The 14,257-nt window shown below is 36.8% G+C and overlaps 1 protein-coding gene across 2 annotated transcripts; it reads left to right on the forward strand.

Moving 5' to 3' along the window:
• Positions 1-269: 269 nt before the first annotated feature.
• spty2d1 (SPT2 chromatin protein domain containing 1) lies at positions 270-11,848 on the forward strand. Of its 2 annotated transcripts, none has more exons than XM_082160449.1 (6): positions 270-765; positions 1,988-2,102; positions 7,638-9,050; positions 10,250-10,406; positions 10,561-10,638; positions 10,791-11,848. In XM_082160449.1, exons 1-6 carry the CDS (start codon positions 706-708, stop codon positions 10,876-10,878), a joined length of 1,911 nt encoding a protein of 636 aa, XP_082016575.1. In that variant the 5' UTR covers positions 270-705; the 3' UTR covers positions 10,879-11,848. The 2 variants fall into 2 exon arrangements, with proteins under 2 accessions (XP_082016575.1, XP_082016574.1); XM_082160448.1 differs by having other exon boundaries at positions 271-765; positions 10,980-11,848.
• The last annotated feature ends 2,409 nt before the right edge of the window (positions 11,849-14,257 follow it).

The following is a 14,257-nucleotide window of genomic DNA, read 5'->3' on the forward strand; positions in this document are numbered from 1 at the left end:
CTAGTAATTTAGTTGCATTTAAACTCTCATTGGCTGTCAAACAAACAAAAACAAGGAAACACAAGAAAAAGCACGTGGTAAAATGTGTATGGACTTATCTTTTCTTTAGTAGCCACCATTATATAATTAACATAAAGGCTTATTTTGTTTTGTTGTTTGTGGTCTACTATTTCTGGTCTAAGTTAATTGTGATTGTAAAAAGTTGTGATAGATGATAAAGTAGAAAATTGAAAAAAGAAGAAGGAAACGCGTGTCTTATACAACCGGAAGTGACGTGAAATGTGAACCGGATGACGTGGGCTTGGTTGTCGTTTCTAGAGAACGCAAATCTCACAAGAGGATTTCCATATTCTCGTTGTTTTACCGCTTTTCTCTTTAATGTCGTTTAATGACAATTTAGGGAAAGTGATACGGTATCACTGAGCAAAAACAGAACGGAACTTTTTATTATTAATCGTTCGAGCTCTCCGTTGTTGAACGGTTTAAATGTCCAGCAGCTGATCAGATGTGACGGCCAGAAGCTGAAGGCGTTAATCGATGGTTTTCTTCTTTAGTTAGTTTCTGCTCCCTCTAAACTCGTCTGATTTGAACACCAGGGGAGATATCAGTTGACTCTTAGATCGTGTTTGCGGGTATAAAGGCTGGCTGAGTGAGTGTTTGTCGACTGGCGAGTGGTAGCTATTGCTATTAGCTAAAGAAGTGATCATGGATTTCGACAATGTGCTTTCCATCGCCACCCAGAACCGAGGGCTCGGCGGCGTACCGGTATGTATGAGGAGAAATATGCATGCACAAAATAATATAACATCATTTAGTCTGTGAAGTAGATTCAAATGTGTGCAAGCGATGCCTTTGGTAGGTCCAACTTTATGTAGTTGTCTGATTAGTTCAAGTGTTTTACTGCTCTAACGTGTCAAACTAGCTTGTTTTAGGGTAATATTAATAAAATGTGCCCATATATTGAAATAAGTCTAAGTCACGTGGAACCTTGTGGCTTATGTCATTTTATACACATGTGCTCATATATACACGTTCATATACACATTGCTATAGTGTCAACTCAACCTGAGGTCTCCGGCTAATTATATATCTTTTTTTATGTTGATCATTTTTCTCCCTAGTGAAAGAATGACATAAATGAAGAAGATCCCCATAACAATGTGATTTAACCACACAAGGCCTTGAAAGTGAAGATTTCAAAAGAAAAGTTTAAGAATCAAAACGTTTAAATCATGTTAAGATATCTTTAACACTTTTTGAGGCACAACAACTTTGGAAAAAGAATATTCATGGCACTCAGACAGGTGTATTCGATGCAATTGTGTAAAAAAAAAAAAAAAAAAAAGAGATGCATTCCTAGTTTCAACATTATTTATTTAGTTATTCCTCTTTAAAAGAAAAGAGTATCAGCTGTATGCACAGTGACCCACATTTGGCTTTCGACCACTGAAAATATTTACAATTTACTCATTGAGCCACGTTAAGATCTCCATATCTCTGGGATTGGACCATATAGTGCCTTTAAAATGGAGATACAAAAAGAAATGTTTGTTAAAAACCAGAATCTAAAAGGATATTAAGATATCTTTAATACTTCTTGAGTTACAGGCATGCAAACTGTCACTCTTGGCTATAATGAAACAAAGATGGCTAGAGTCAACCGATTTTACTAATAGACCTGCCAATCTCAGTGTAAAGATAAAATAATGCTGCCATCTTTCTAAAGTCATTTTTATCCTCTGTAAGTTGGCACCAAATCTCAAAAGTAAAAATTTTAATTTTGACCCCCCTCTACAAAATAGTGGATTACTCAGTAACTATACATCCATTAAATTTTATATTTTGGCTTTCATCACTATTTATGTTTGTCTTTCTTCAGAAATGTTTTTAACAGGATCAAAAACTTGAACTGGGGAAGTTTCTGAAATTTGGTTGATTTGACATGGAATTTGACACTAAAGCTTTCACTGATTTCTGTCTTTTGTAGAAGCGGTATAGCTTAAAAACTGGACCACCCAAGAAAGAAGACAGAGTCAAAGGTGTTAATTCGGCTGCGGTTCAAGCCTTCTTGAAAAAACAGGCCATGGACCAAAGGAAAAAAGGTACTTTTTTTCATTGTAATCTTTGTTTAGCTATATATAACATTTCTTCTTAAAGCCTGCCAGCCACGTCATTGTTTATGTCCTCGTGTCACCACAAACCCTGTGGACCACAAAAGATTGCTCTTTTCCATATGATTAAAATGAATGGGGACGGATGCTGTCAAGATGATAAAAACGACTTGAAATCGTTATAAAAGTTGTACTTATATTTAGACATCATGGCAAGGTTGGTCTCAGCAACATAAATGTCACCGATTTCATTGTTAAACAACCAACTGCTTGTAGACCGTTAAAAAAACAGGAAAATGGTAAATTATAATAAAGAAAACCAAAACCTCAGATCAATCTCAGGGGATTTATAATCACTTTACAGTTGTTTTCTCACAAAAAAAGTGATTGCGTATATAAATCAAATATATTACTATATTATATGTATTATTATATTATCATATCAAATTAAATATTTTTGCCAAAATAATTCAGCTGCCCTTCTGTATGCTGGACGCACTCTTCAAACATTTGCAGATAAAATGTAAGTGCATAACATAAAACACTTCTCGGCACATTAAACTGCACACACACCTGAGAAGGTAGTCCACATGAAACTAAGTGGTTGTAAGCTTCTTTGAAGGGCTTATAATAAAGTCCTCCCATGCTTTGGACTATTTAGGCTAGGGCATGCAATTATTGAATAATTTTTCAAAAACATTTTTCCCCATAGAAATGCCTCTTTAAGAACTGTAAAGTGATGTCACTCAGGATTTTTGGGGCCATTCACCAATTATTGATCACTGGAAGCAGTATTGGCCGATACTGATCACCGAAATAAATAATAGGCCAACTATTCTTAATGTTTTTTTAAGTATAATAAAATAAGAAATGAAAAGTATCATGAATGACCAACTCTTTATTTATTGGCAAGCAACATGTGCAACATATTTCATTCCCTCTCTAAGAGGTGATCAGGAACGACTTGGAGCTTAATAAATATAGCACTGATTCCTGTGAAAAAACATCATCAACAGCAGTCTTTATCAACAGAGTAATTAAGTGTAAAACACTACATAGTATTCACTGTATAAATTAAATGTAGATTAATCCTACTAAAGAGCAAAGAGTAATTTTTCTCTCAATCTTTTGTTGTTTGATTATCATTAACGACAGACTTCAGCAGGATTATTAGGCTGCTGTCACTTTAAGACAGAAGGCACAGATCCAATATACTCTTACACATCTGTCTCAACCCGACTGTTTGTTTACTTAAGACATAACCAATGGTGTTTTATGTCAATACTCTCCTAGCAGGGCATTTTGACATATTTCTGTATTTATCAGTTTAGGCACGAAACCAAAGCTCAAAGTTTACTTTGCTTCTCCGTGTTCCGTGCACAGAAAGGAGGATGGGGATCAGGATCACATTCACGGCTTAATGCACCGTAATGTCTTAATGTATTTATTGCAATAACAAGATATAGTACCATTCACCACTGTTTTTGGCTACAAGTGATAGCTGAATGCATTCTTGAGAGCCTCAAACAAACATTGATCTAAAGTAAAACATACCCAGTAAAAATCTAAACACCAGCCCATGCAGAAATGGAAAAGTTGCAGATATACGTTTCTTCTGTAAAAGTGCAGATGATGTTTAAATAGTGCAACTGTACTGAATAACATCACACAATCATAATTACACACAATAATAATTCAAATCAATTACAAGTTTGAAATGTAAACACATCTGTATTTATTTATACTCTTATAGTGCAAACAGCAAAAGTAACCATCCCTACCATGTCTTCTGATAGGTTACAACATCACGAGTGTAAATAATCAAGCATTATTTAATTATAGAACTTAAGTAATTAGAACTAAAACTTGGTAACCATGTATGAAGAAAAACATATGAATACATATTTGTCATTTTAACTGAACTCTTGGACTGGTGGCGGTGCTTAAGATATTGTTGGTCATTCAGTGTATCTAAAAAAAACAAAACAAAAAACAAACAATAATACTGATAAGATAATAATATTACTACAAATTATATTACCTTTAGGGAATATACAGTGAAAGACCCAATGACCAGATATGATTCATTAAGACCAGGAGTTAGAAGTGAAGTGAAGTGCAGTCAATTTAAGACAAGAGTCAGAATTCTAATAAATTGAAGCAAAATTTTACTGAAGATAGTTTGCAGTTTCATCAGGCAGAAGTCAGCTTCAAGTTCGTAGGCCGTCCCGTTACAGTTACAAAGATCACAACAATTATACCCTTCACCAAGGTCTAAGCTACGTCATTGCTTCAGGTTAAATGATTCTGATTGGCTAAGAAATAGATAAACAGTCAATTTCCACACATGGACTGATAGGCAGTAGCACATCTCCATAGTCTGTACGGCTGCCACCAGGACCCTGAGTTGGGTGCGAGTGGCCCTCCGAGGTCACGAGATTGTGTGTCTAGGCTCCAGCATGTTGAAGAAAACGAGTCAATCTCCAATAATGCCATTTGTTCCTTAACCTGTTACCAAGAGTGCTAACACAGACACACAGCTTCTTTGGTCAGGCTCTAACTATAAACAGGAGACTCTTCCCAAACATCCAGATAACATGTTATTTCTCTCAGTGCGAGGACACTGTAATATAGAACAGTAAAGTAAATGCTTTAAATAAGAAACGGTCACTCAAACTATTGGTTCCAATGACCCTTGTGACCGATAGCTGTCATGGTGAGCTAGAAGAACAGATATGTTTTAAAACATGAAGACCTTTTTCCAGAATCCACTCCCTTCATTACAAATAATAGAAACCGAAATAAGGATTGATGAGCTGCTGGGTTCATGAATATTAATCACGTTGACTGCGTTCACTCGAACTTGATTTGCTGAAATCAAAACAGGGATGGTAATAGATGAGCGCCAGCCAATGAGTTAATTTCTGCTTGCTGATAAAGGCTGAATAATTCCAAATGAACTCAGTTATTTTTACAGGAAAATACAACAAATAATATAATTTACATGTATAACGTCAATTCTGCGTTGTATGTAAGACTCTCTCGCTCTCTCTTTGAGTGTGTGAGAAACACTGAGCGCTCTCAGCAAAGCGATGGCGAGTTGTATGGCGAGTTGTACGCCTCACACTAGTGTTTACTGTGCGTCAAAAACACTGTACATTCATTGAGATGAACTGAAATCGTGCTTTATGGATTGCTTGACGGAGAGCGAAACTCTCAAGCGCTAAGTCTGAGTGTTGGCGAGTGAAAATATATCTGTGTACCAGTTCCAGATTGTAGAGGTAGTTCCTCGTTTAGCGATTAACTCACGTCCCCCTTCCGCCATAGTTGTTTTCGCTCTGCATGTGAGCCGCAAATGGGTCCCAAACAGAAATACGTCATCAACTAGGCTTTATCGTTATCGCAGGAAGACTCATTTTTATCGTTAGGAGAATATCTACCGGTATATCGCAAATAGATCGCCCATCCCTAATTTTGATGTCAAGTTTGGGCTCGTAGGGAGGAAAGAAATGCACAAATCTCACAGCCCTAGTTTCTTGCTGTCATTTCCATGTTTCAGTCTGTTCTTCGCAAAGACCCTGCAAAAATGATTGTCCTTTTCAAACACCTGGTGGAACTGCCAGACCGGTGGATGTAGTGAAGCAATTTTAGATGTGCATAGAAAAATTGCAAGTTTTGCACCATCTGAATGCCTTTATAGAGACCATTGATCAAAATAATAAATAGCTTGGCGCCCAATCAGTCAGAGCACCCTTATAATCGATAACAATAGTCAACGAATTTCGTTACCGATTTGATCAGTTAGTTGTTGAGGCCCTGTTCCAGTATATTACACATCTCTAACACACAAGTTCTATTGACCCTTTTTTTAATACTTATTTTTTTCGTCTAAATGTCAGCATACATCCACATCTGTGTTAATTCTAAAAGTTTACATTCTGTGGTACACAGAATATGTAATTGGGCATGTGTCCAATCCTGCTAACCCTCTGCGGGGTGTAGCTTCGACATGCACCTACACACTTGCCAGGAAGTTTCTAGTATTCCTAAAGAGGCAAGACCTTTGTTTGGCGGTTCACGCATATTTAATTATGATTTGAAGTAACTCTGCAGGATAGTGGCCATCCAGGAGCAGAATAGGACACCCCGTCATAGGGATTTGGAAAGACCTGAGGGTGAGAAAATTACAGAAAATTTAGGGCCCAGACTTTTACCATTTTGCAACCTTTTTTTCCTGCTGGTGCGACACAATTGTGTTAGAGGTCGCACTGGTGCCACCAGCACGTTAACCAACTGATAAGAGCTGCCATTTCTTTTGCATATGAGAAACCTCAAACGGCAAGTGAAACGAAAGGAGAACGAAACTGCACTTCTCATTTGAGCTGCGCAGCGCAGACCGTTTATCAGCTCGGACCAATAGTAGACCGCAGCGTGAGCTCAGTCAGAACTCTCATGTGCCGATCTCGATCACACGACACCTTTGCTTCCCAGCGCTGGGAGATCCGATGAGAAAGCGTTTGTATTGGCATATTAATAACATTGCTGCAAAATATGAGAAGCAATCAAATCAGCCGAAGAATTCTCTGAATTCTCACAGATATCAGATCAAACAGCGTTGATGTGAAAACAAAGAGAAACATTGTGCCATGAACGAGCAAGTTATAGAAGGCTTTTCAATCCACAACATTCACCATGGATTTAATGTAGTATTGCTAACTGTAACCATGGTATTGTGGCAGAAATAGTCGATTGTTTTTACATTATTCGTCTCAGGCTTCGTACAACCTTTTGAGAGTGAAATTCACTCTTCACACTTTTTCAAGCTCTAAATAATAATACATTTATGTGTTTTTTTTTATGTGATGATTTGTAAAACTAAAAGTTTAAAGATGATAGATGAAGGAAAATAACAATTTGTGGCAAACAAACATTTATTAAAAAAGACATGAAATTACCATTATAACCAGTAGATGGCGGCAGAGGAGCACTTATTGACTTGTTAGCCATTTCCCCTCCATAATATATGGAAAAGTCAGTCTCATGAAAAACAAAAACTTTTCTTCAAATTGTGACTGAATCATACAGAAAACTAGTAAAGAGCGCTCTTTTTATAATCCCTGATGCTGTTGGTCAGTTCAGTATGATATTATAGTTCAACAATGGTACATTTAATAAGAGTAGGATATTGACATTTTTCCCTACAAAATGAGGTTTTTGCTTAATAAAGCAAGTTTTTACAAGCCTTCATTAATAAAATTTTGTTTTATCTGCATCTCAATTCAAGCTGTTACATTTCTAATAAATAAACATGTAATATTATTAGTAACTAACTTCACTCATTAATGCAAAGCTAATGTAATATAATTAAATTAAATTACCTCAATGATTAAAAATCCCCCCAGCGCCACCAAATCAGTTGCTGGTGTCACCATCTGTAGAACTTACTGCTCTCATATGTTAGTCTGGAGCCCTGAAATGGCACTCACATGATGCATATTATGATGTCACTTTGCTTCTCCTTTTTAGAAATCCAGAATAAGAAGGCAAAAGAAGAACTGTTAGCCAAAAGAGTGGAGCTGAAATCAGACAGGAAGGCACGAGCAATGGCTTCACGAACCAAGGACAATTTCAAAGGATACAACGGCGTCCCTGTTACAGACCAGCCCAAAAAGAGGCAGTCGAAGGGAGACAGATCAGAAGAGCAGGACAGGTCAAACACATATGATGATGATGATGATGATGTTGATAATTATGACTATGAGGGTACAGATTCTGAATCTGATGAACATGAACAAAGCAGGCCTGTAAAGCCTCCGCCTCCACCTCAGTCTCGGGCTGAGTTCTCCAACAAAGCTGACAGCAAACCGAAAAAAGCGAGTGCTCCAGCTAGGTCCGCCCCGCCTTCAATGAACTTTGCAGAACTCTTGAAACTTGCGCAAAAGAAGCAGTATGAACCTGTTGAAATAAAAGTAGTGAAGAAGACTGAAGAGAGGCTCAGAACAGCAGAGGAGATTCGAGAACTCGAATTGGAGCGCAGGGTTAAGACACAGAATAAAGGGAAGGACGCAAAACCAGACAAGAATTCAGGACAGAAAGACAGCAGATCTCAATCCAGCTCAAATTCTCAGAAGAAGAATGTAGACCGAGATGGCAAAAATGGGAAATTGCCCAAGCCACCAGTAGAAAAGCACCAGTCAAGTAGTGCCAGCAAAAAGCCAAAGCTTCAAGCATCCAGTGAACGAACTCCAGGTTCTGCCAAACTACATGGAGACAGAAACAACTCAGGCTCATCCGGTGCCTTAAATGGTAAATCTGCCATGAAATATGGTGCTCAGTTTAACACGAAACAAGCACCACCTAGACCATCGCAAGGCCAAAGGCCCACAACCTCAAGTGACCTTACCCCAAGGAAGGGGAATACCTCAATATCTCAAGGTAAATCAAGTATTTCGGGAAGTCGCCCTGTAGCTGCTCCTGGTGCAGCTAGATCAGCGCAAGGACCACACAAACACTCTGGGCAGGGGAGACCTAGTAACTCTGATAGGGGTGGGCAACCTCAGAAACCAGTAAAACCAGTACATTTATCACGACCTGGGAGCGTTGCTCCACCTCGGCCTGGTAGCAACGGACTTGTACGACCCTCTTCTGGTGAGCCCTCAAAGCAACCAAGACCAGGTGGTAGTTTTCAAGGTCAGCAAGTTCCTGGAAGCTCCAGGACCTTTATAACTGGACCAAGTAGGATGGGAGGTAGTGTTTCTGGGAGACCGGTAAATGGCATGGGATCTGGCCCTGGTAGACCTCAGTGCACTGTCGTTTCAGAGACTATTTCATCAAAGAACTTTGCATTGAGACCTGGGATGGTTTCGAGGCCTCCGGGGCCACAAGGCCTCAAGACAGTGATCGCCCCCTCAGGCCACAGAGTCTTGGTTAAACCTCCTGGTAAGCGATAAGAGAAGCGTTTCATTCATTCTAAATGTTAATATTGTGAAGATAATTACTGTTTCTATAGATCACAATCCCAAGATACCCCAAAATAATTCCTATTTGTCCCTTGAAAGAAACAGAAGATCCATTAATATAATAAACTTACAACAGAAGTAGGCATTTCAGGATTAAACGTTATACGGATTTCAAAAATGTGTCATGTCAACCTTAACAGAATATAAAGTGTTAGTCACTTACTGACCTGACCTGAAGTTTTTATTATCTCATGTCATGTATAGTTAAGTTAACGTCTTTATATGCAAGGAGACCAGAAAGAGATGTGACAACCCTTTTGAAGTCACCATGAAACCAAATTTCAACAAGCCTTTTTTTTGTGACTGGAATATGTCAGTGTTTGTTATAAATTATTTATTTGTTTACATTTTTATTTTATTTTTATGAATGCACCCTCGTAATCTTTATTCAAAACAATAACTTTGCCTTCCCCTCGCAACATCTCTTCTCTGATGATGTGCTCCTGCGTGAGGGCAGGAGAAATTAGCAAACAGCAATGATCTAATCAATCCAGGAAGCTGGAAAGATGATTGTAATTTCTGTTTCAGGCTAATATTCATGTAGTACTTGTTTCTGTGGAAGTGGAAATGATTATTGGTGGTAATTGACAGCTCACCAAAGATGATTAATCCCTGTGTCGTGAAAAATCCTATCCCGTCGCAGTGACCTATATCCCTCAGATTCCAGAGCCATTCCATTGGCTTTTTATGATACTGTAATTGGCGTCTGATTAGAAATTATGATTTTACTTACTGTATATTTAGTATTACAGAATGAAAATATGCTTAAGTCTTTTAAATTACTTACAAATTTACCAAAACTAAAAATGCCATAACGTTTCCCTTCGGTAACTTTTGTCATTCGGTTAACATCTAAGCCTGCTAGCTTAGCATAGTGCTAATTGGTGTGAAAATTTCAATACCGGAATAATCCTTTAATTGGTGATGCAATTCTTACGTTAATTGTGTCTCTGAATTGCTGCATTGAATTTGCATGGGTTTATGAATTATTTACACACACCTTCATTCTTGTTTTCATGAGTGAGGCAGGTTGTCTTTAACTTGTAGTCAGTAGCAACATCAGTGCCTTATGTGTGTTCTTGCATGTTTTTGAAGTTGTATCCTCTGCTATTTTTGAAGGACCGTCGTTGCCCCCCATAACGTCCGCTTATAAACGGAAGTACGAAGAAGAGGAAGACTACGACTCGGAGATGGATGACTTCATCGACGATGAAGGAGAAGACCAAGATGAAGTTTCAAAACATATCAGGGAAATCTTTGGCTACGACAGGAACAAGTGAGTTCTTGCCCATTTTAAGGTTACATAAAATATCCTCTACACAAGTATTTGATCTGGTTAAAGGTGGACAAATGTTTGCGTATTTGCATAGAGCCTTAAAATACAAGTGTTTTATGCATATATCGTGGTAACGTGTCCTTCGTTTCAATAGATATAAAGATGAAAGCGACTATGCACTGAAGTTTATGGAGAGCAGCTGGAAAGATCAGCAGAAAGAGGAAGCGAGGAGGTAAGCCAACAAATTCAGCTGTAAACTGTGAGTGGAAAAAGAGTAGCTTTGACTAACTGATGTGGTACTTCATCATTCTCACCAAATCATCACACTATTGCCTTCTTTCTGTGTGTTTCTTGTGCTATGCCTTGCCCCGATTGTCTGATTAGCCTACGAATGGCAGTGCTTGAGGACCAGGAAGAGGAAAGAAGAGAACTTGAGGAGATGAATCTGAAGAATGCCAAGAAGAGAAAATGATTGTGTTTTCCGATAGACTGAAATAAAATGCTTCTCTCCCTTTAACGCAGAAGACCGAAGAAGGTCAGCTCCATAATGACATCTGTTTTTTTCTGCTTCAGTTTACGCCTGGGTATCAAGGAGGATGAAGAAGAATTGCGAATGGAGGAGGAGGAGATGAAAAGAAAACTAGCAATGAAAGCAAACCGCAAAAAGATTTAGTTTACTTGACATGACTTTGATCTAGTCTTATTTGGTTGGAACCGAGCGGAGTGGAAATGTGCCACGGACATTGTTACACTATTTATTTGAATGGCCAAACCGTGGGAGCAGGTTTGCACTATCATGAGACCATCTGACGTAGCTGAGCTTCGGAGAAAATGTATGAAATTAATATCTGAGAATCACAATGGCAATTTTTGTATCTGTAGAAACCATGTAAGTATATTGATGTGGATGCCTTACACCTCAAGCACCAACTTCTTCAAAATTGGTCCTGATTTCGGGAGAGTTATTTTATTACTTATAGTACTATTTAATTGATGAGAAAAGACAGAAGCCTGCCATTTTTCCAATGTATTTTTTTGTTAAAATTATTTGACAGATGCTTTTGTCCTGTCATTTGTTAATTCAATATTTTTTTGCTTTAATTGTGGATCTGGTTACAGAAATCTGAAAGAAAAAATGAGTTGGTTGGTATGGAACTCACATATTAACTTTGTCACTTTGCACATGGTCTTGTAATGCGAATTACATCATTCAAATTTCAACATGACTTGCTTTGTCTAGACAACTAGTCTACAAACTAATTTGTTACATATTAGTTGCAATGCCATGGTATTCTGTGAAGAACCTTTAAGCACCATTTGATACTGTGGGTTACAAATGCGAATTAAATATATTATTACAACCACAGTACTTTTTAAGGGTTATTGATCCAGACAACCATTGTAGAAATTAAGCGCTGTGCTCAAATAAAGTGCTAAAGTGGTTTTGACCAACAGAGTGCATGACTCGCTATAGCTATGGATAAGGTATGCTAACATCTGCCCACCATTACTAATTATTTGCTCGCTCTAATTTTGTCACTGACCAGACTAGAGTGAAATCCCTCAAGTATCACCATCATGTGTCTTCATGATCTGCGGAGTAGGGGTGAGCGGGGCACAACCTAACGCGGGGCTGGTTGTAACACACATGGTTTAAAACTTTCCACACATGCTAGTATGATGAAACTTAGTGTATTTACTAGTTGCCATTTCAACACTATACAGAGAAAAAAATAGCACCAAAAGTCTTTGGAAGATATTGCGGAACATTTATTTAACCATAGCAAAAGTAAATGTCTTAAGTAAATTTTTTGTCTTTTTTTTATTTTATTTTTTATTTTTTTATTTTTTTTGCGACAAATCGATATTATTTTAATCTTATATTTGATATTTAACAGTTGAGATAATTATTTAATGCTGATCTAACCTGCAGAAGATACTAGCTGGGTTTCAAGACCCCCTGTGGTGAAAATCAAGCTTTTAATGTTGTTTATTTGTCTATGTGGTGTTTTTAATATGCTTTAAGACAAACCATGTGCAAATTCATAAGTCAACACCATTGCTGAGTATTTTCTCCTTAAAACTGCAGTGAATCAAAGACAGTCTCGAAACCTGTGTTTGAAATCGCTGGTGTTTCTGACGTCACAAACTACCTTCTAACCAATAATGTCAACGAGTGGATCTCTGAGCTGGAGTGAGTGAGTGGAGGCGGGGCTCATTTGCATGTTCATAAACCGTGTATACTAAATGAGGCACGGGTGTATACATTCATGCTATTTTAAGGCATGAAGACATTTTTTTTTTTTTAAGGAAAAAACGTTTAAATAGGTAATTTTGGTGATCAAAGATTATTTATAAGGGATCAAATTTTATAACCTATTTTCTAAAATTTATAACCAAATTTATTTTGACCCTTTTTAAAATAAATGTCTTGTCAAAGTATACATTTTCTTAATTGTAATGTGATGTCGTCCCTGAAATAGGACATTTATGATATAAGAGACAGAATCTTTTTTTAAATATGACAATCTGAATGAAAAGAGGGACCAAAATACTAATTATATGTGCAAACTGTTGCATATTTGTAATTGTAAGTATTATATACAGTAACACTTTAGTCAGTAACAGGACTGAGGAAAATATCAAAACATTAAAAATAAACAGTCATAAAATTATAAATGGCATAGCTTGAGATGGCCCAACACAATTTCTTGTCATGTGAAGATGTCTTAATTTAATGGGTATTGAAATAAATCAGTTTGAAACAATTATATTTTTCAAATTTTTAAAGTTGAAAAGGCATCAATTTCGTGGAATGACCAACACTGCGATGATTACACTTACCCTACTGTTTTCTGGTGAAAAAAGACAAGAGTCAATGTTCAGAAATTATGAATTATTATTATTATGTTTTGAACTGTGCTGTATATGCTGTGTTTTGTGGTGTGTTTGTTGTCAAACTCTAAATAATTTTTTATTATTAAAAAAATTCCATTATTTTATGTGAAAAAGTTAATAATAGTATTTTATTGACAAGATATTTTAGTTTGAAAGTCAAAAAGTGTTAGGTTGTGCCCCGCTCTCCCCTACAGAGCCTAAAGGAACATGGTGGTGGAAAAATAAATAATAATAATAATTAGAATGAACAGCTGAACAGAAAAAGTGAATATAACATCAACATTATTGAAAAAAATATTACATCAGAAAAGACAATTTAAATATTCAGTGCTGTTTCACCCAATGTATTTGCGTTTTGACCCATCCGATTGGTTGTTCGATTATTGTGGGCGGGTCAAAGCCATAAATTGAAGCATTGGAACAATATAACCACTTAAGTATATTATTCCAATGATGGTCATAAACATTGCACCATTTTTCTATTCTGGAAATCTCTCTAAATAGATAAAAAAAAAAAAAAAAGGCACACACAAACTAATAATGATTAATTAATTTACAATTAACACTGCAATATTCCATACAAAAATAAGAATTAGAATAAGAATATGTCCATTTTGATTTCATGGTGACATGACGGTAACCCCGCCCACGTTTCTGTCAATCAACATTTATAATCATAATGGTGAGCCCTGTAAAAGAAAATTAGATTTACAAATAAAGTTTAAATAGTTTATATTATGGATAAATATAAGATTCATAAAGTTGCCTTCAGAAAGCCTCCCCTTAAAAAATTGCAATGCATTTACATCTCGTAAATTATAATATATTTATATATATTTGTATTTTTTTAATTCAATTTGTGATTACTGATTTAGTAAAATAAAAATAAACCGCCTAGCGTATTTTATTTGCATGACATCAGCCCTCTCGGCTTGCCGTAGTAGAATATACCA

Source organism: Leuciscus leuciscus (assembly GCF_965113295.1).
Source record: "Leuciscus leuciscus genome assembly, chromosome: 25".
Classification (NCBI taxonomy): Eukaryota; Metazoa; Chordata; class Actinopteri; order Cypriniformes; family Leuciscidae; genus Leuciscus; species Leuciscus leuciscus.

Bases quoted from the DNA above. Each gene is read 5' to 3' on its own strand.
- spty2d1 (XM_082160448.1), top strand. From the start codon at position 706: ATGGATTTCGACAATGTGCTTTCCATCGCCACCCAGAACCGAGGGCTC. The intron at 9,051-10,249 runs GTAAGCGATAAG...CTATTTTTGAAG, and splicing joins AGTCTTGGTTAAACCTCCTG to GACCGTCGTTGCCCCCCATA. The intron at 10,639-10,979 runs GTAAGCCAACAA...TTTCTGCTTCAG, and splicing joins CAGAAAGAGGAAGCGAGGAG to TTTACGCCTGGGTATCAAGG.